We start from the raw sequence: 20,735 nt of genomic DNA on the forward strand, positions 1-20,735 counted from the left end.
ACTGGGACTTAAGATTCTACTGCAGGACTGTTGACTCAAGGAATCACATGGGAAAAGAAATCAGGCTTTCAAGTTACCTGGACATAAAATGCTGGAAGATCTTTATATTTATATAGATGTGCTGTGAGATGGAAAAGAAGACAACCTATGTATGCTCAGTTTTGACACTTAGATGGACATAAAAAGAAGAACAGAGAATTTCAAAGAGCTGTGTGCTACACTATCATCAGCTCCTGTAATGTCATTTATCTGAACTGTTTTTTTCATCTTTCTCAGTCACTGAAGCTTGCTCCTTAGCTACAGTACATCTGGCCTCAAAAACATTTTTTGGACAGTTTTACTGGGTGTTTTGACATTTTTTTAATTTATCAAATTATAGAAAAAAACCTGTCAGATCTGTAAAGGGGCTGTCATCTTCTAGAACATCCCTGAAAATAAGCTGTCAGCCTCCGGGGCCTCTGTACCTGCAGAACGACATCCCAGTGAAAAACACATTCCTCCACCACCCCACAGCAGCTCAGAGCTCAGGGGCTTCCAGTGCCATCAAACCACATTGTTGCACAGAAAAACAACTAGAAGCTCTCAGCTGAATTCCATGCTGTACAATTGGGTTTATTTAGTCAGAATTTATACTTAGTTTGATACCATAAAATCCCAAACAGTAAGATCCTGGCGAAAAGTAAGTGTATTACAACTGTAACACATAATAAAAGCTCACTCCTCGCTGACTGTGTCTCCTGTCCTGTGGTGTGTGTTTATTACTGAGGGATTCTCTGTGATCTCCTCTCTCTCACTGTGTCTCCTGTCCTGTTGTGTGTAGTTATTACTGAGGGATTCTCTGTTAGGGTTGACATGATAGTACCATCGTTGGAATTACAGTATCACAGCACTGGGGTGTTGGGTTAAATTCCTGAGGATTTATCAGCATGGAGTTTGCATAGGATTCCTCTGGCTGCTCCAGTTTCCTCTCACAGTCCAAAGACATGCTGGTAGGATTTAGGCTTCTGAGGAAAATTGGCCCTGGTGTGAGCGCGTGTGTGTTTGTGTCTGTCTGCGCCCTGTGATGGGCTGGCCCTCTTCCCCGATTCTCAGATATACTCAGGAAAACACACAGGATCCTTCCTCCCTCGTCGGCATATCCCTTGTAACAATCTGTGTATGAGAGACCTGGGCTGAAAAACAAGGCAGTGATAGACACAAAAATAAGAACTGAGAATGTGGCGTCACTGTCATCAGTGCTGCCTGGGATTCAGGGCAGAATCAGATCAAGCGCTGCAAGCTTGGTTCCCAGCATTGTCGAAGAAAACTCAGTCTTCACTCAGGTTAGGAGATTGTCAAACAGAGATCTTTAATTCAATCAGCTGAAGGGGAGCGCATCACAGAGGAGGTGTTTCCCCTAGCACTCAAGACATGCTCACTGGACTGAAGTGACACTTTCCTTTTTATACATTAATTGTAGGCAAGACTTTAACATATCAAAGGAACGTACAGGGAAAGGGACAGTGTCAGAAGTCAAACAAACAGGACAGGAAGATGCCATTTGGCATCCTGCAATCTGTTTCATTTCTCTCTGGTTGAATGGGTGTGAGGAATCACAGGCTTTAGTCTGCAACTAAGACAGTGATTTTACAGTAGGTGAGAACAGAAAACCTTTCCTGCGCATAGTCACTGTCTTGACCTTTTCACTCAGTCTTCCACAGCATGAATAATAATGATGTGCTGGGGCCAGTAAAGTGGGATCATGGGGGAAAATATGTCTTTATATTAATGAAACGTGTCATAGGACACTGGATGAACTGACACTCTATAGCAGCTTCTTCCTGCACTTTTTGCAGTCTGCAAAAAATAACATTTATAGATGTAACACCTGTGATGTAGCTTAGTGTTAGTCTGAATCCTTGTTTGCACTGTGACTCCATCTTGTCTCCCTGCAGCCAATCAGTCAAGATCTTTCCATGCCTGACAGGAGCCTCACCAATCTGATTTCAAACAGTTCTACTGGGTATTGGAGTGTTTTCTCACCTATCGAGATGTTGTAAACGAATCCTTCCAGGTCTGAAAGGTGAGGTCTACTTATTTAACACCCCAGAAAATAACCTGTGGACCTCCAGGGCTTCTCTGTCTGCAGAACTACATCCCAGTGAAAACCACATTCCTCCGATACACCACACCAAATTAGAGGTCAGACACTTTCTATGCTGTCAGACCACATTTTTGCACAGAAAAACAATACTCTACAGGCAAATTTCACACTGCAAATCTTGAGCACGTTTAAAAAAGTACAGAATTGATCTCTGTTGCAATGCACCACCCACCATGACAGTGACAGAGGGGGAGGGCAGGGGGGTGTTACACACCTGGACTCTGCTTGACAGAGAAAGAAACAGGACAGAGAGTCACAGACAGAGCAGGGCTTGGTGGTCTACCCCTGTGGAGCTGGGCAGGACAGTGTCATCAGCATGGTCCACCTGGAGGCTGAGCAGAGCCTGCAGAGTCTCAGGGGCAGGGGAGGACAAGGGACAGGCAGGCTGAAGCAGGGTCCTGATGCAGGACAGGAGTGCAGGCTGGACACAGGGGAGGATCTTTGTCTGGACACAGGGCAGGATTGCTGTCTGGACACAGGAGAGGATGGCTGTCTGGACACAGCAGAGGACTACAGGCTGGACACAGGGCAGGAATGCTGTCTGGACACAGGAGAGGATTGCAGGCTGGACACAGGGCAGGAATGCTGTCTGGACACAGGGGAGGATTGCTGTCTGGACACAGGGGAGGAATGTCAATCTCAGTTCTCAAATCCAGACTGAAGACCTATTACTTCAGCCTAGCCTACTCACACCCAACATTATAGCTTGCTGCCACCATGGCTGCTGGTGCTGCTGTACAGGCCATTGTGTGTCTCTGTGTTGGCCCACCAGGCAGATACATCTGTTCTGACCAGACTATCCTATTCTCCTCCCCACATGTCCGGATGGCACCCAGGCTGGGCACCATCTGAGTTGGATGCTGCATCACTGCCATGGATCCAAGAAGTACATTGTAGACATAGCTATCGTTTAGGAGGATTTTGCTGGTCGACAGAGATCTGCATGGAGTACTGACACACAGAAGACATGATGGCTGGATTAATACCCTCATTCATTTATTCCTTTTTTAATTCTTTAATGTTAGCATGCCCAAAGGGGTTGGGCAGCCAGTTGACCTTGGACCCCCAGAGGATTTTTGCTCTCCTTACTGAGGGGTTTGTGGTTCCTCTCCTCCGTTGTCTCCTGGTCTTTTCTGTTCTGTATTCACAACATATAGGGTCACTTGCTTTGTTAAGCACCTTGGGGCAACCTTGTTGTGAAAGGTGCTATATAAAAATGAATTGAATGCTCACTACACCGAGCGGGAGCTCCTCTCTACAGCCAGGATCTCATCACACCTTCCCTCCTCAGTCCTCAGTGCAGGGCAGCAGGAGGGTGTAGACACAGCCTGCAGCCACTACAGCTCCCACACGCCCCACAGTGGGGAGGGTGAGGCACTGCTAATTGTAACTCCATAAATCTCAAAAAGTAAGATCCTGGTAAAAGGTAAGTGTAGTAAATAATTGTAGGATTATAATAAGAGCATACTCCTCTCTCTCACTGTGTCTCCTGTCCTATTGTGTGTGTTTATTAATGAGGGAGTCTCTGTGATCTCCTCTCTCTCTCTCTCTCACTGTGTCTCCTGTCCTGTTGCGTGTGTTTATTAATTGAGGGATTCTCTGTGATCTCCTCTCTCTCACTGTGTCTCCTGTCCTGTTGCGTGTGTTTATTAATTGAGGGATTCTCTGTGATCTCCTCTCTCTCTCTCATTGTGTCCCCTGTCCTGTTGTGTGTGTTTATTACTGATGGATTCTCTGTTGTCTGTCTTCAGTCCAGTTGTGTGTTTTTAAAACTAAGGGGTTCTGTTGTGTGTTTATAATTGAGGGATTCCCTGTTATATCCTTCCTCACTGTGTCTCTTGCACTGTTGTGTTTATTACTGAGAGTTTATCTTTTATTTCCTCTCTCTCAAGGTGTCGCCTGATTTTTTGTGTGAATATTACTGAGGGACAATAAGTGATCTCCTAGTATGTGTGATTTTTACTGAGGGTCTCTCTGTAGGGCAGAGACACAGTTGCATAGTTACACAGTGGTTACCCCATTTATCTCCAACACTGGGGACCTGCACTCAATTCCTGGCGTACTACAGTATCTGGGTGGTGTTTTAATGATCCACTCTTGCTGGTGTGATTTTCCTCAAGGTGCACTGGTTTCCTCTCACAGTCCACACGTGCTGGTAGTCTTAGGGCCTTCTAGGAAATTTGATCTTGGTGGGAGTCGCCCAGTTATCGACTGGCATCCCAGCGAGGGCGTACCCTGCCCTGCCCACATTGCTTTCTGGGATAGGCTCCATTCACCTGCAACCCTTTCACCTTTACGTTCACCAGTAACGATGAGAGGGCCTATGGGGATAAGGTCAGGACCCTGGTGTAGTAGGGCCTTGACAATGACCTCTCCCTCAGCGTCAGCAAAACCAAAGAGCTGGTTGTGAATTTTAGACAGCAGGGTGGGGACCACACCCCTATTCACATCGATGGGGTGGCTGTAGAGATGGTCCGCAGCTTCAGGTTCCTGGGTACCTTTGTTACTGATGATAACGGGGTCCCAGCGTGTAACTGGAGCTACAGAGAAGGCGCAACAGCACCTTTACTTCCTCAGACAGTTGAAAAATATTGATCTATCTGCAGGTATTCTTACTCCAGTCTGCAGGTGCTCTGTTGAGAGTGTGGTGTCACCTGTGGGATCACAGTGTGGTCTGGCAGCAGCTCGTTGTCTGACCGGATGGCATTACAGGGGGTGATCAGGTCAGCCCAGTCCATCACTGGAGCACAGCTCCCCGCTATTGTGGACGTTTTTACAACTCACTGTCTCAGGAAGGCTGGAAGTATCGCTAAGGATACCAGTCATCCTGGTTCCTCATTTTCTCTCCCTGCCCTCTGGTCACCAAGACATGAACCTCCAGATTCAGAGACAATGTCTTCCCACAAGCTGTCAGATTATGAAATGCTACCACTACCACTGATTCACACTTTAACCCCAGATTCCTGAGCTTTAGGACCATCTTGGTGGGAGCAATTGTGTTAAAGGCCGAGCTGTAATCTATTAACATCATCCTAACACGGGTGGCCTATCTTCTAGGATAGTATGGAGTGCTAAAGATATGGCATCATCAACAGACCTATCTGAGTGGTAAGCGAACTGAAGTGGGTCAAGGGAGTCTGGGACAGTGCCGTTTACAGTATATAAGACAACACTAGTCTTTCCAGGCAACATCACCACTGAAGCGAGTGTCACTTGGTGGTAGTTGCTCAAACAAGTTATCTTTGTCTCATCGGACAGTGGCACAATTGTGATTTGCTTGAATGACTCTGCTACAGCTGACAGGGACAGAGAGAGGTCAAAAATGTCTGCATACACGGGAGATAGCTGGTCTGCACAGGTTTTAAGGACACGAGGGGAGACACCTCATGGGCCAGCTGGTTAATGGGTTTTCACTCTCTTTAGGGTTTTACGCACCTCATGTTTAGACAGCTGTAACACAAAGTCTCCTGGTTCACTGGGAGCCCTGATAGCAGCTCGGTGTTCTGAGCCTCATAGCAGGAGTAGAAGATGTTTAGCTCATCTAGTAGCCAAATACCATTGGTGCTGCCTTTATACTGTAGTTCATAGCAGCCTGAAATCCTTTTTAACATGTGCTTTGAGTTGCCCAAAGCAGTTTTTCTAATTTGTCTTTATATTCCTGTTTTCCAGATAATATCTTTCTCTAGGTCAGACCTTGTTTTTTATACTCTGCACTCGGCTCCCTGTCACCTTATTGGAAGGCTGTGCTTTAAGTTTGAACACAGAATGTCTGTGTTCATCTGGGGCCTCTGATTGGGACATATCTTCCTGGGAGGTCCACATCTATCCACATAGTAGGGCTGTGATCTCCTCTGTATACTCATTTCGATCACTGGAAGAATCTTTCCATACACACCGATCGGTCATTTCCAAACAGTCTGCGAGTTCTTGCTCAGCAGCGTCCTTACAGCAGGTGGCGCTCTTCAGCTTCTGCTTGTAAACAGGAGGAAGGAGCACAGAGGTGAGGCCAGACTTCCCGAAATGCAGACATGACATGGAGCGGAATGCTCCTTTAATGGTGGTGTAGCAGTGATCCAGTGTGTTATTGCCTCTGGTGGGAACAGAGACCTGTTGAAAGTGCTTTGGTAATACCATTTTTAAGGCTTCAGTAGTTAAAGCTCCCTGCCATGATAGAAACAGCTTGTTTTGCATGTTTTCATATCTGCCGATGACGGTGTACAATTCCGCTAGCGTGCGGGTGAATGTACACAGCGGTCATCGCGGCATAAAAATCCCTCAGTAGATAAAACGGGCGACATTTAATGGTGAGGTATTCTAGATTACATGAGCAAACCCTGTAGAGAATTTCTACGCCAGTGCACCAAAGGTTATTAATCATGAAACACACTCCACCTCCCTTCTTCTTGTCAGTAGAATCAGATGTGCAGTCAAGGGCGGATTCATGAAAACGCCAGCATAGGCTGTAGCCTGAGGGCCCCAGATTGGTCAGGGGCCCTTGATTGGCCAGAGTATTTGTTTTAAACGGACCTGTGGGACTGATTGGCTGGGCTATTTTTTTTTTTCAAATGGACCTGCGGGCCCCCGTTGGTCCATAAAAACGTTGAATAACTTGTGAACCACTGACTGGTTGGATGCAATTGGTGTCGCAGTTCAAATTTGTTTTGGCGGATTCATCTCGGGTGATCTCGGGTGCAAGTCCGCGGTAGCCGGCCTCGAAATGTGCAATAGAAAATTATGCGGGCGGGGCACAGAAATGAAAAACAGGGAGGTTTAAAGAGCAGCGTGAGCAGGATCGACTTAAAAGGATCCCCAGATTGACGGGTTATTTCGGGTTGGCCGAGCCGGACCCCGATCCTGGGTTTACTGCTAACGTTGCAGCCAGTGCTACCACAACCGCGCTTGAAAAGTTAGCTGCAGCCAGCTCTAGCCTGGGCGCGGTCTACCTCGCCGCCGATCACGAGGACGAGGAACATGCGTCAGAGGCAGGGCCATCTGAAACGCCACCACCATCCGCCACAAAGCCCAACGGGCCGCCGCCACGGCTGTTGCACCTGCCGCCGCGGAGCTAACAGAGGCCGCAACAGCGGCTCCCGCTTCCTCGAGCTCGGCCCCCGCACGCCGGGGTGAAACAGACGAGCAGGTGAGCGGGCATACTGGGCTCGAAATCGTGTCAGAACCAAGACGCGGATGTCGCAGCATCGGAAAGACAACATCATCACCAAAAGAGGTAAGCGCTTGGAGAAGCCACCTTTAAAGGCGCTATATAAAATAAAGTTTATTATTATTATTATTATTATTATTATTATTTCTCTAAAACCCTCTTCAAAAGAGAACTCGGAAATGGCGAGTGTGTGTCAAGAGAATGGCTGCTGCGTCCCCCTTCGAGCGGTGCAGTGCTTGTTCTGCGTGTCAATTATTTGGGGACGGCGATGATCGGTCCGGACTGACCGCAGGCTGTAGTGACGCTTGGCTGGACACGCTTGGCTGAACACGAAGTGTCGGAGGGCCATGGAAAGGCTGTGGTCGCATACGTCATGCGCTGCGCTGATAATGGTCTGATAGATTCAGAACTAAAAAGGGTTTGACACTGAGTATGAGTATTGGGCTAACGTTTTGAAATGGGTGGCTGCAGCAATGAAGTTTTTAGCAGAGCGAGGGCCGCCTTTTAGGGGATGCAGCTGAAGAATGGAGAGATAAGAAAGATGCCCAGGAAGTAGGATAATAATATTATTTTCATGTTTTTTGAATGTTTTTTTGCAAACTACACAGTTTAGTGGCTTGACATAGGTTTTGTGCTCAAATATATATAAAGATGCTGCCTGTCATTGGTCAGTAAGATAAGGGCATGCATTTGGTAAGCTGGCTATATGCCCAGAACATGAAAAGAACTAACTGCTAACTAGTCTGCAACTTAGATATAATTAATTGGCAGGTGTTGCTGTTTTATCATTTGTTTAGAATATGTCATAGTAACTCTTTATGTTTTAAGGTATAAAGGACCATCTTCAGCTACTTATTTTTTAAGTCTGGTGGTCGCAAACCAGACTTCCATATGCATATGAATAAAGGGTCTTCTGCTTCACAGACACCTGAACTTTGTCATTTGTTTGACACTACACATCGAAACGTTTGGGCGCTCCAACAACGGGAACTTCATGGGTGTCCTCGAAGTTATCAGCGAGTTTGATCCCTTCTTGAAAGCCCATATAGAAAAATATATAATCTTCGATGCAGTTTACTGACTGATTTGCATCTATCAACTGCAGGGGTCTTACACGAGTAAGCTCAAACATGGTCCTCATTGGTCTCTGCTGTGCTGATGTTGTTGATGTTGTTGTGTAGCGTCGGTTTCAACGCAAGCGTGCGCATGATTTCTGTTGTCAGCTCGCAGATTGGCTGTGACTCTGATGTATTGGTTGCATTGCTGTACTTGCATTATAGGCTATTGTAGTGTGTGCGTGCGTGTGTGTGTGTGGGGGGGGGGGGGCTCCCTGTGTAAGTGTGTGTGTGTGGGCTCCCTGTGTACGTGTGTGTGTGTGCGTGCGTGTGTACATACGTGTGTGTTTGTGTGGGCTCCCTGTGTACGTGTGTGCGTGTGTGCTCCCTGTGTACGTGTGTGTGTGTGTGCGTGTGTGTTTGTGTGGGCTCCCTGTGTACGTGTGTGTGTGTGTGTGGGCTCCCTGTGTACGTGTGTGCGTGTGTGCTCCCTGTGTACATGTGTGTGTGTGTGTGTGTTTCCTGCCACATTACGTTCTGTTTGAATCGGCGGTAGCAGCTCGTAGTCCGAACGCGTCACTGAATTATTCCAGTCTTTTTTCGCTCGTGTTTCTCTGGTAATGGGGTGGGGTTGGGTGGGGTCTGATCACCTCAACCCGCCGCTGTGTGCGGTCCATTCTGCACAGCGGGTTGTACAGCGGCACCGGGAACGTTGGGCTTCAGTGAAACAGAGGACGCCTGAGCGTTGATGGGACAGTGAAGTCCGTTGGCCTTACTGTCCAGCGGCTGCACTTCTGCCAGCAGGATGCTGGGGGCCGGCGGGCGCCGATGCGCCACGACTCCTACCCCCCCCCCCCCCTGCGCTCGTGTCCCCGTTTGCTCACCGCTCCAGCCGTGTGCTTCCGGATCCACTGCGTCAGATTCAGTCAGAGCTGAAGCTCTAAACCCTGCCGGTGGTGGGTGATGGTCCCACGCGGAGCTTTTGCGCGGAAAATGAGACACGACACAAAAACAAGCAACGTCAGCGAGAGAGTCGCACACAAGATGGCACCATCTTGTTCCATGTGCGCCAAAACCGCATCCAAGAATTTATGGTAAAAATGGGGTGTGTTTCCCCAACTTAGCTGAAAGAAGATTTTGTGTATTTTTCTACTTTCTTAAATATAGACTTATTATGGAAACTTTCTTTGTTGTTGCCATAGTTAAAAAAAAATATATATTTTTAATCTTTATGATCAGGAAATTAAACAATATTGCCAGTGTACCGAAGGTATTTTTTGAGGGCACAGAACCTGGAAATAAAATAACGCTAACTGGGCCCCTTCTAGGATTAACAGAAACTCAGAAAGGCCAGATCACACTGAGCTCAAACAGGGCCCCACGTCCGACTAGCCCGGGAACATGGGCTCTGATTGGCCTTCAATTAGAAACCGGCTTTCAATTAGACAGCCAGTTAGACAAGGACACAGGGAAATTATTCAAAATATCTGAAATATCGTTCAAATCAGGGGAGTTTAAGTTTTGGTAATTCGGCACAGACTTGACTATTTCAAGGTATTCAAACATTTCAACCATCACCTCAACACATTGGCCACAAATAAGTCCTACTGTGTGTCTGAAGGCTGTGTCATATACCTCCGTGTGAAAGCTACCAGCCCAGTAAGGAGAAGTCTCGTGATGTGTGATAAATGAATAATGTGGGCCCGAAGGCACTGGGATGGAGGGTTCCAAAAATGATGAAAAACAAATTCTTCGTTTGAGACATCAAAGCGAATAAGAGTTCCGTGACTTTCTGTCAAAGGATTCGTTAGACCACATTCCTGTGAGGACAAACTGCATCTACGCCTACCTCCCAGACTAGCAGGAGACCATGTTCATATACAAACCCAAAGAATTGATTTAATTCTATTCCACAAAATCCAAAAAAGTGTATTCAAGATCAAACTGCAGCAGAGTGCTGAAAAGTGCTACCACAGTCAGACTGTGTTAAAAACACAGTGCAGTGCAGCAGAGACCACAGAGATTATGCTTAAAGCAGTAAAGCTCAGAAGAGATCAGGGTAAACGCACAGCACAGTTAAGCCTGGTTGGACTGCAATAAAAGCACAGTACATTGTAGTAAAGCCCAGTGAAATTATGGTAAAAGCAGAGTGCAGGGAGTGACGTCCAGTGGGAACATGGTAACACACAATACAGTGCAGTAAAGCACAGTTCAATTAAGCGCAGTGATAAAAACACTGTGCAGTAATGTATAAGGGGCTTATACTAAAATGAGAGCAAATGGAAGTGAATAATCTCTCTCACACTGTGTTTCCTGTCGTGTTGTGTGTATTACTGAGGGATTGTCTATGATCTCTATTCTCTCTCACTGTCTCCTATCCTGTTGTGTGTTTATTACTGAGGGATTGTCTATGATCTCTTTTCTCTCTCATTCTGTCTCCTATCCTGTTGTGTGTTTATTACTGATTGTTTCTTTGTAATAAATTCATTGAGCTGCAGTATTACTGAACTGAGAGAGAGGAGGACAGGGAGGAAGAAAGAGGTACAGAGAGAGAGGGGAAGAAGAGAGAACAGAGGAGGGAGGGAGAGAGGGAGGGACAGGAGGCTTGTCTCTCCAGGTGTGTATATCAGAGCAGGAGACAGACAGAGGGAGAGAGGAGAGAAAGGAGAAGCTGCAGACAGGACTCTGACACACTAGCAGTCATGGCGGTGGGCATCAGTCTCTGTGTGTTGGCGGCTCTGGTCCTGACAGTGAGAGGTAGGTGGTGTCTGTCTGGCCAGTGGCTGAGCTGTGTCTCTTAGTCCTCTGACGAACTCTACTGTCCTCATTTATCAGCACAGTGTATCCACAGGAGAGCTGAGTAACTAAAGTGCCTTGAAAATAAAGCAAAACAGGAGATTAGTTAATGAGTCTATGTCCAGTAACAAACGTTTTTATAAAAAATATTAAAGGATTTTCTTGAAATTCACAAAAGATAACCAAGATGAAATACTAAAGTCCTAAAGCTTGTGACTCAATTTTCCAGCTCCTTGCCAGGTTTCTGTTAAAGGCTTTCACAGTGTACAAGCACAGGGAACCCCTTTTAATGATGTTAAGCAGGGACCAGGAGGATGTATATTTTTCCAGAGACTCAAGTGTGATAAACAGTATTTCTCTATAACAATCAGAAAGAGAGTCAAAGTAATAGAAACCAGGATGAGGAAACAGAAGATTACATTCGCATACTTTTATGTTTTTCTATGTGTCATTTCTATAATGACCCTTTAAGTCAATTTAATTCAAAATATTTTATTTAGCTTTGAAGGACAGAAGTTAAACAGCAAACAGTGAAACACATTGTACGGTACATTTCAAATAAAACTGGTTAAAAAAACGTGGCCACAAAAGGTCCTTAAAATGATTTGGCAAGTAACAGAGTTCCTGTGTAAGGATCAAGTCCTACATTATAGAATAAGGTATTAATACGTTCATTTGATATTTAATAAAAATCTATCCAATGGAGATAATATTGATGCAACTTCTTTACACTATTTTTTGAGTCTGATGGCTTCTAGAACACGGTAGAAGTTTTCTTCTACCTGTCTTGCACTGTGGACAGTGAAAACAGCTTCCTACAGGCAAAAGTTCAAAAGACTGCTGAAGAATACGAGATATAATTGTGCTGAAAAGGTCATTGAAAAGTTTCAGAAAAGCTCAGACTTTCCAAGTTAACAATGAACGAGAGACTGAGCGTGTGAGAGAGGGAGATTTTGTGTGCATGAGAGAGAGTGAGTGATGAGCAACATTTGTAAGCAGAACTCTTATTTACACAAATCTGTAATTTTCATAATTTTCACGTGCAGTTTATCTCATGCACAAAGATGAAAGCAACACACAGCAAGATACTTTTAAATTAAACTTTTATGTACAGTATAATTTTATTTTTTGTACTATATTTCGTATTTTATATTTTGATATATTTTGTATTATTACATAAAGTTACTTTAAACACTTTAGATATGATAAGGACATTTACAGTAATACTGTAAACAGTATTTGATTAATTTATTATACAGTAAACAGTAGTTTGAGTACTAGCTCTGATATGAGGGTACAAGGACTAAAGATAAATATTTACAATACTGTTGGATTTATAAAATAATTTTCTTTCTTTTTAAAGGGAACAGGAAGTGTGTGCCTCATCAGGCACAGCACTTAGTTTTTATTTCAGCGCATGAGCCTTGTAAAACCACCAGGAGGAGCTAATAAAGCTTAACCTCTCATGTACAGCATTTGAGCTGTCACCAGAAAAAACTGAGGAGGGGTCTTTTTCAAATTAAGAATTTAAGTTGTATACTCTTTGAACTTTTAATCATTTTAAACTGTGAATTACAGCATGTTAATCATTAAAAATTAAAAAGTCGGTATATTTTATAAAAGCAAGATTGCTCAGTTGGACAAAAGTATACAACCTTCCACCTTCATATTTTAATAATGCAGAAATATTTTATGCATCAAAGTCTTTATGGAAGATATTACTGATAGTATTAATAATGAATGACCTTGGGCTATAAGCTCAAAGTATTACCATATTGTAACCGTCTGCATTAGTTTAACTGTTGCAACACGAAAATACTTTATTTTTTCATTGACAAAAAGTAACACCACAGCATATCGTTGATCTGATCACGTATTCGTTTCCAATCATACAAAGTAAGTGTTGAGAATCTCCGATTCACCATGCTTTTCACATGCTGATAAACAATATTAATTTAGGAACAAAAACATATTACGCAAACTGTATATGGCTGGTATTGGTAGTTTAAATAAAAAATACACACCAGTATTCCATTTCTCCCTAAACATTTTAAGCATCAAAGTCTTGCATTCAGTTACATACTGTGGTTGTTTTGGAAAAGTTTTTAGGTGTTCTTTCTGACTATATTAAGTTTATATACTTCGTAAAAAGTTATAATGTTTTAACCTTTTCTGTGTGTATGCTTGTTATCGCAGTAAACAAAAGCATACTTTTTAGAATTTGATTAATAGGGAATATAATATGGTATCGGGTATCTAAAAAATTAATAACAATATAATTATATTAATATACTGTAGCTCAAATTATCGCGTAGTACACTTTCTTTGGATATGTCTGCTTCAGTTTCACTCCTCCCCATGTGATTATTTCTCTGGCGTAATTAATCTAAATTAATCTCGTTTATGACCTTCAGACATGTTATGCTCTTCTTCTTTTTATGCTCAGCTACTAAAATTTATCTTTCGTTGTAAAATTATCAATTTAGAAAATGACACACGTCACACATCTCAAATGGGCAATTTTGGACGTTGCATTTTTGGAAGTCTCTAATGTAATCTAATGTGCATTCTTGTATTCATAAAAAGTGTTAGATTTTTGTGAAATATTGCATATTTTAGTACATAAAAAATGAAAGAATTGTGGAGAAAATATTTTCAGTTTAACACATTTTTTCAGCATTTATTTTAGATTTCCCAAAATCATCGTCAACCCTGTTACTTAAAATAAAATCCCCTAATATACATATAATGACGGTGTGATCCAAAACATGAGATATCATATCTTATTAGGATGTGAAAGCAGGCTTCTAGTTGAACCCCTGATGTTCCCTTGCTCTAGTTTATATTTAAAAATGTGTGGCTGGATAGTATTGTGGTGTCCTGGAAGCAAGATGCCCCGGGTGCCTGAGCACGTCACCCTGAAGCCTTCAAAATTGCAGCTGCATTTTCCCCTTTCCCTTCCTCTATCAATAGGGGTCTCCTTTCCACTTTTCCTTTCAATCTCCGAACCCCAAACTCAGCAGCTGGCTCTGTTACACTCTCTTCGCTTTGCTACTTCCCCTCCCTTACCTGAGTGAGTGAGCATGCCTCTGTACTCAAATGGGGCAATAAACTGGTAAGCTGCAGTTCCAGTCTCCTGCCTCTCTTCTTACACCACCGCCCATGCAGAGGGAAACTGGGGGGGTGGGGGGGGGGGCACTTCATACAGTATTCTTTAATGCTACTAAAAATAAGTAAAAATGCATATTAGATTGATTATAAAATCATTAACATTATCACGAATCTCATCATTACCTTGTTCCCTACTCAAAACGTTGCTAGAGGTGTCTTTATCATTTCTCTCTACCGACCCAGAAACTGGTTATTCTTTTCCCTTTGAGAGACAGTCCCTGCTGTCGGGGGATTCTGATATTTGGAATGGAAAATTAATCAAGATTCAACATCGAGAAATGCAATCTAACAAAATCTTAGCCGGCAAACGTCTTGCGTTTTTTTTTTTCTGCATGGGTCTGCACAGAAACAAATGTAATTAACCTAAATCAACATAGCAGCTGCATATTTTTCTCGTTGTGAAAATGTGAAGACCGAACTTGTTTCATTCATACTGTGCACCAAACCATATCACTGCTAAAACACACATGCATGACGTGCAATATGAGGTGATAAACGGTAGAATGCAATCATGATCACCACTGTATCAAAAGTTAGAGGAGGATACAAATTCAAACACAAGTTTGAAAGGGCACCTGCAGTCCCAATTTCTCAGACTGTGTCACGGTTCCACCTGTCCCAAGGAGACTCAGCTTCCGTTAATCACCGCCAACCGGCTCCTAATGACCACTAACAGCACCACCTGGGCCGACTATCCTATCCCACACTATATAAGGACTGCTTACCTGCCCCAGCTTGCTTGGCATCGAATCTATGAGCAGAGCTTTCCCTCTCTCGTGTCAGCCCAGCGCGTCTTACCTTGTTCTTCCTGATCTCCCGGCTTTGTGACCAATTCGTCTTCTTAGACTGCGGCTTTGGATTTGACTTCTCGGATAAGTACCCCTGGCTTTCTACTGCTCTCCTAGGAATTCTGACATCTACCCGGTTCACTTCGTTACAGACTGGTCATTACATCTTTGTCACAGAATAAATCCCATTGAGGCCGTCCGGCAATTTCACAAATTTCAGATGAAGCACAGAATCGTGAACCTGGTGAAAGTACTGTAAGTTGTCATGTTGGTGCAAACCCGTGGTCTCACCACAGGCGAGAGTTTGTGTGAATTGCAATGTGAAGCAGCCCTTCCTGCTCACTAGTCCCTGTACTGTAATGACTGTGATGGACACAATAAGTGCAGCAGACATTTCACTGCATAAATGTTCCATGCAGAGTTAACAAGTCAAATTGTCTGGAAGTCAAGAGCAATATTTCTATTGGATTAAGAGATGTATTCACAAGCCTGCTTGTTTACAGTCTCATAGAGTCGCAACACGTCGCAGGCTGTTTTGTTGCCTCGTTCTGAATCTCAGAGCATGGCGCTGCGCAGACCTGGAAATTTCTTTTATTTTGGGATCTAAATTTGAGGTTTTAGAGGTTACTGTGTACAGTTTAATTTCATTGTGGTTCAAAATTCACTTATCAATGCTGATACTTTCCAACCCTGAAATATAAAAATAATGTTTCAGTTCCTCCTTAAATCTGTTAAACTAGACGTTATTAACCCTGTTAAACACCCACATGTGAGTTTAGGCAGGGTGCGCCCAGTGGATGTTGTTCAGGTAATGCACCCAGAGGAAGAGTGGAGTAACAGTGGCGTTTGTCACACCAACATAGGAGCATGCACCACTGAGCATAAACTGGCTGAGCTAAATAAGGAAGGTAGTCTCTAGGGGAGCATGCACTGGGGAAGAGGGAGCCCCCTCTCTGTGGGGAACGTGGTCTCCCTGTGAGGAAATACTGATCAATAATCTGAGAGGGGGACAGTTTGGCTCAATGCCAGGGGACTCATTGCTCAATTTCAGAATTGTGTGCATCACTGTGATTGCTGAAGACCTGTAGGCTATAACACATACATCTGTTTTAAATACATTTTCTATTTTTTGATCGTGTTGAGTGTGCAGCTGAATTTTCTTTTTACAGATGCTACTGTGAAATGAAAGACCTCTGTTTTAGAGATTTTGTATATGGGAGATTGACAGCTCGCTCTCACTACCTGTCTCTCTCTCTCTCTTGGGTGTATCTCTCCAGCCTGCGGCCAGGCGCCCCTGAGTCCCAGTGTCCTGCAGGGAGACTCTGCCCAGGAGGGGTCCTGGCCCTGGCAGGCCAGCCTACACGTGAATGGTCAATACTGGTGTGGAGGCTCACTGATCAACAGCGACTGGGTGCTGACCTCTGCAGCTTGCTTTCGCTGGTAGGGGGGCAGAAGACATCTCCTCTGTATTATCCAATAGATACTGACAATGTAACAAGTGGAACTGCTTTCCATTCCTCTTGGGTTCTGTTGTTGAGTTTCATGAATAGGGGCTGAGATCTTGTCTTCACATGCTGTTACACAGAAGAAGAGTCAGTGTAAAACTGCCAACTCTGAAGTCAGACTATTACAGATGTTGTATCCCTGCAAACAACAAGCAAAGCACAGCTGAAAGCTGAAGAAACAGCACTGCTGGCTTTGGACCAGACACTGAGGGGAAACGCTGACTACAGCAGGCCGTACTACACTGAAGAATAATGAAACACCAGAGAGTCTGCACTGTGCAGGTCTCTTGTCCTTTGACACCGAGGATCAATTCAGTTCAATTCAAGGTGCTTTATTAGCATGACCGATGGGTACAATCAGTGTTGCCAAAGCAAATAAAAATAATAAAATTAACATGGAACAAAACAAAAATAAAAGTAAAATAAAATCTACAGACATATTACAGACATTTAAAACAAAGACATATTATAAAATATTGACATATACTGTAGGCAGCTGGAGCATTATTGGGAGACAGACTCACTGTTCCTCAGGCTGTGACAGGAGATCACATACTGGGCTGCCAGTTCAGCTGAGTTCCCTCCTCCCTCTCCCAGTAGGATTGGGACCCATTGTGATTCTGGCAGGTGATGGAACTCTGGGACTAGATTTCTGAGTTTAGGGAAGAATGTTTCTCTAATCCCAGAGTATCTGTCACAGTGCAGAAGGAAGTGCACCTCTGTCTCTATTTCTCCCCGCTGGCAGTGGGAGCACAGCCTGTCCTCTCTGGGCAGCCAGGTCTGTCTGTGTCCAGTTCCTATGGCCAGGCTGTGGTCACTGAGCCTGTACTTCATCAGGGTCTGTTTCTGTTTGTTGTTATCTTGATAAGATATTTTGGCTATTTTGTATTGTCTGTTTAGGGTTCTGTAGCATTCCGGTTTGTGTTGTGTTTGTGTGTGTGTGTCCCAGTGTGTGAGATATTGCTGTTTGATCTGTGCTGTGATGTGGTTGAGTCTGAGTTGTGGTGCTCTAGCAGTGCTGTCCTGAGGCTGGTTGTGTGTTGTGTGTGTTGTGCTGTGATGTGGTTGAGTCTGGGTTGTGGTGCTCTAGCAGTGCTGTCCTGAGGCTGGTTAGTGTCGGTGTGGCTCAGGTCGGTGAGCCTCAGGACCAGCTGGCTCAGGGGGCTCTGTTTTGGGCTCAGCTCTTGGCTCAGCAGGGCTTTGTGGTGGTAGGAATTTTGGTCGCTGTTTTTTAGGTGTAGCCAATACTTCAATATTCTTTTCTGTATGTTTATCAATAGTGGGTACTGGCCTAATTCGGCCCAGCACCCGTTGTTAGGTGTTTTTCTCTGCACATAGAGGATGTTTCTACAGCTCTCCATGTGCAGAGTTTCTGTGGGGTGTTTGTCCCATTGAGTGTAATCCTGGTCTGCGAGAGGACCCCACACTTCACTGCCGTATAGGGCAATGGGTTGGATTACACTTTGAAATATTTGGAGCCAGATTATTGTTGGTGGGTTGATGTTGAAGAGCCTCCTTCTTATTGCGTAGAAAGCCCTCAGTGCCTTCTCCCTCAGTGCCTTCACTGCCAGGTCACTTCACTGTCTCTCTCTCTCTCTGTCTCTCTATCTCTGTCTCTCTCCAGGAGCACTAGTGTTGCCAGTTATTGGACAGTGTACCTGGGCAGACAGACACAGCTGGGTTCGAATCCTCATGAAGTGTCCAGAGGGGTCCAGACGATCATTCTTTACCCCATCTCTGTCGATAATCTATACAATAACATTGCCCTGGTAAAGCTGAGCAGCCCTGTGATCTTCACTGACTACATCCAGCCCATCTGTCTGGCCGACGCCAACAGCTCCTTCCACAGATGCACCAGCTGCTGGCTCACGGGCTGGGGCAACATGACTGATGGAAGTAGGTTAATCTAATTTTTGTATCTGTGCACATGTAGTTATAACACTTTGATTCATTGACTCCTGTCTCTCAAACCCAGAGATGAACCTCAGTTCAATCCCCTTCAGCAGCCCCTGTCTCTGACTCTGCCTCCTGTGGACACTGATCTCTGCCAGCAGACAGGGGGTCAGAGGTGACACAAGTCACTCTTGTCGTCTGTCCACTGGTCACTTTCCATCTGCTCCCACACAGCTCGCTGCTGCAGCACACTCTCACTCCACAGCTGTACCACTGGGTCCTTTAGGGCTCTACAGCAGGTCTCCACCTGTCCCTGTGTCACACACCTGTGAGCCCATGAGCCCATGGTCATCCTGCTGAGTGTCTGAGACCCTGAGGAGAGGCAGAGATGGGGCTCTGAACCAAGAGGAGTGAGACCTCAGGATCTCCACACTGTAGAGCTGCTGGGAGAATCTGTCACTGACTGAGGGAAGGACACTGAGAATCTGTTTCTTTCAACAGCATCCCTGTCAGGGAACAAGACCCTACAGCAGGTCCAGCTGCCCATCATTGAGATCACAGACTGTATGAATCAGACCAATACGTTCTATAATGATAGTTTGGTAACAGAAACAATGATCTGCACTGGAGAGACTCCAAAGGACAGCTCATGCAAGGTATCTGAAGTAGATCTTTCTTCTCTACACATCTTATTGCTATTGCTGTTATTTAGGGGGAAGTGATGAAAATAAAACATAATAATGAGATATTGACACCAAAACGCTACACCAGCAAATGATAAAGAACAACTATTTGGGGATTTGTGTGCATTTCACAACAAATCTATATTCTACAGTACAGCTTGATAACCAGACCCAAACTTTCAAAGTAAAACAATCTTTCTTCCAATAAATGATATGAAATATCGCACCATAAACATACAGTAACAGGTATGTGAATTTGTAGAGTCCATCCCTTACAGAAATTCTGCCACTATTATATACATCACTAAAATCTGTAACAGGTTGGGAAAAAAACTCACTAAGCCTTGATTTTCCTCTGTGCTTTCAAGTGAATGGGAACTGATATCCCGATTATGACCAGACAACATTAAAACACGATCTTAAACCCCTAGTTAATCACTATGCCCGTATTAACCCCTCTCTCTCAGTGCAGTGTTAATGTACTGGAGTATCCAGTCAGTGTGTCTGTATTAACCCCCCTCTCTCTCAGTGCAGTGTTAATGTACTGGAGTGTCCAGTCAGTGTGTCTGTATTAACCCCCCTCTCTCTCAGTGCAGTGTTAATGTACTGGAGTGTCCAGTCAGTGTGTCTGTATTAACCCCTCTCTCTCTCAGTGCAGTGTTAATGTACTGGAGTGTCCAGTCAGTGTGTCTTTATTAACCCCTCTCTCTCAGTGCAGTGTTAATGTACTGGAGTGTCCAGTGTGTCTGTATTAACCCCATTCTATTTCTCTTTATAGATTGTAAATTATGCTTACCCCGGAATCGCAGGGAGTCCACTGGTGTGTAAACAGGGATCTTACTGGATTCAGGCTGGAGTTCTAAATTTTAGAAACTACTGTCCCGAATACTTAGTGTCTTATGCCGGACTATCCAATTACAATTCCTGGATTAAAGCACAAGTTGGTTCGAACACTGCGGAATTTGTGGAATTTAATAACAATTCCATATGTAACGACCCAACTGCCTCCTCTACTACTACAGCACCAGTGTCCACTGCCTCCTCTACTACTGCAGCACCGGTGTCCACTGCCTCCTCTACTACTACAGCACCAGTGTCCACTGCCTCCTCTACTACTACAGCACCAGAGACCACTGCCTCCTCTACTACTACAGCACCAGTGTCCACTGCCTCCTCTACTACTACAACACCAGTGTCCACTGCCTCCTCTACTACTACAGCACCAGTGTCCACTGCCTCCTCTACTACTGCAGCACCAGTGTCCACTGTTCCCTCTACTACTACAGCACCAGTGTCCACTGCCTCCTCCACTACTACAGCACCAGTGTCCACTGCCTCCTCTACTACTACAACACCAGTGTCCACTGCCTCCTCTACTACTACAGCACCAGTGTCCACTGCCTCCTCTACTACTATAGCACCAGTGTCCACTGCCTCCTCTACTACTACAGCACCAGTGTCCACTGCTCCCTCTGATACTACAGCACCAGTGTCCACTGCTCCCTCTGATACTACAGCACCAGTGTCCAGTGCTCCCTCT

At 44.6% G+C, this 20,735-nt stretch overlaps 1 protein-coding gene across 2 annotated transcripts; it reads left to right on the forward strand.

Annotated features, from left to right (window-relative positions):
* The first annotated feature begins 10,934 nt into the window (after positions 1–10,934).
* Positions 10,935–20,672, forward strand: LOC138238110 (serine protease 27-like). Of its 2 annotated transcripts, XR_011189270.1 has the most exons (4): positions 16,334–16,554; positions 18,244–18,515; positions 19,014–19,168; positions 19,974–20,672. XR_011189270.1 is itself a non-coding variant. In XM_069187995.1 (3 exons), exons 1-3 carry the CDS (start codon positions 11,062–11,064, stop codon positions 18,527–18,529), a joined length of 504 nt encoding a protein of 167 aa, XP_069044096.1. In that variant the 5' UTR covers positions 10,935–11,061; the 3' UTR covers positions 18,530–18,590. The 2 variants fall into 2 exon arrangements, 1 of the variants encoding a protein (XP_069044096.1); XM_069187995.1 differs by lacking the exons at positions 19,014–19,168; positions 19,974–20,672 and adding an exon at positions 10,935–11,116 and having other exon boundaries at positions 16,392–16,554; positions 18,244–18,590.
* Positions 20,673–20,735: the final 63 nt, after the last annotated feature.

The sequence above is a fragment of the Lepisosteus oculatus genome, chromosome 4, assembly GCF_040954835.1.
Source record: "Lepisosteus oculatus isolate fLepOcu1 chromosome 4, fLepOcu1.hap2, whole genome shotgun sequence".
NCBI lineage: Eukaryota > Metazoa > Chordata > Actinopteri > Semionotiformes > Lepisosteidae > Lepisosteus > Lepisosteus oculatus.

Bases quoted from the DNA above. Each gene is read 5' to 3' on its own strand.
- LOC138238110 (XM_069187995.1), top strand. From the start codon at position 11,062: ATGGCGGTGGGCATCAGTCTCTGTGTGTTGGCGGCTCTGGTCCTGACA. The intron at 11,117-16,391 runs GTAGGTGGTGTC...GTATCTCTCCAG, and splicing joins TCTGGTCCTGACAGTGAGAG to CCTGCGGCCAGGCGCCCCTG. The intron at 16,555-18,243 runs GTAGGGGGGCAG...GTCTCTCTCCAG, and splicing joins TCTGCAGCTTGCTTTCGCTG to GAGCACTAGTGTTGCCAGTT.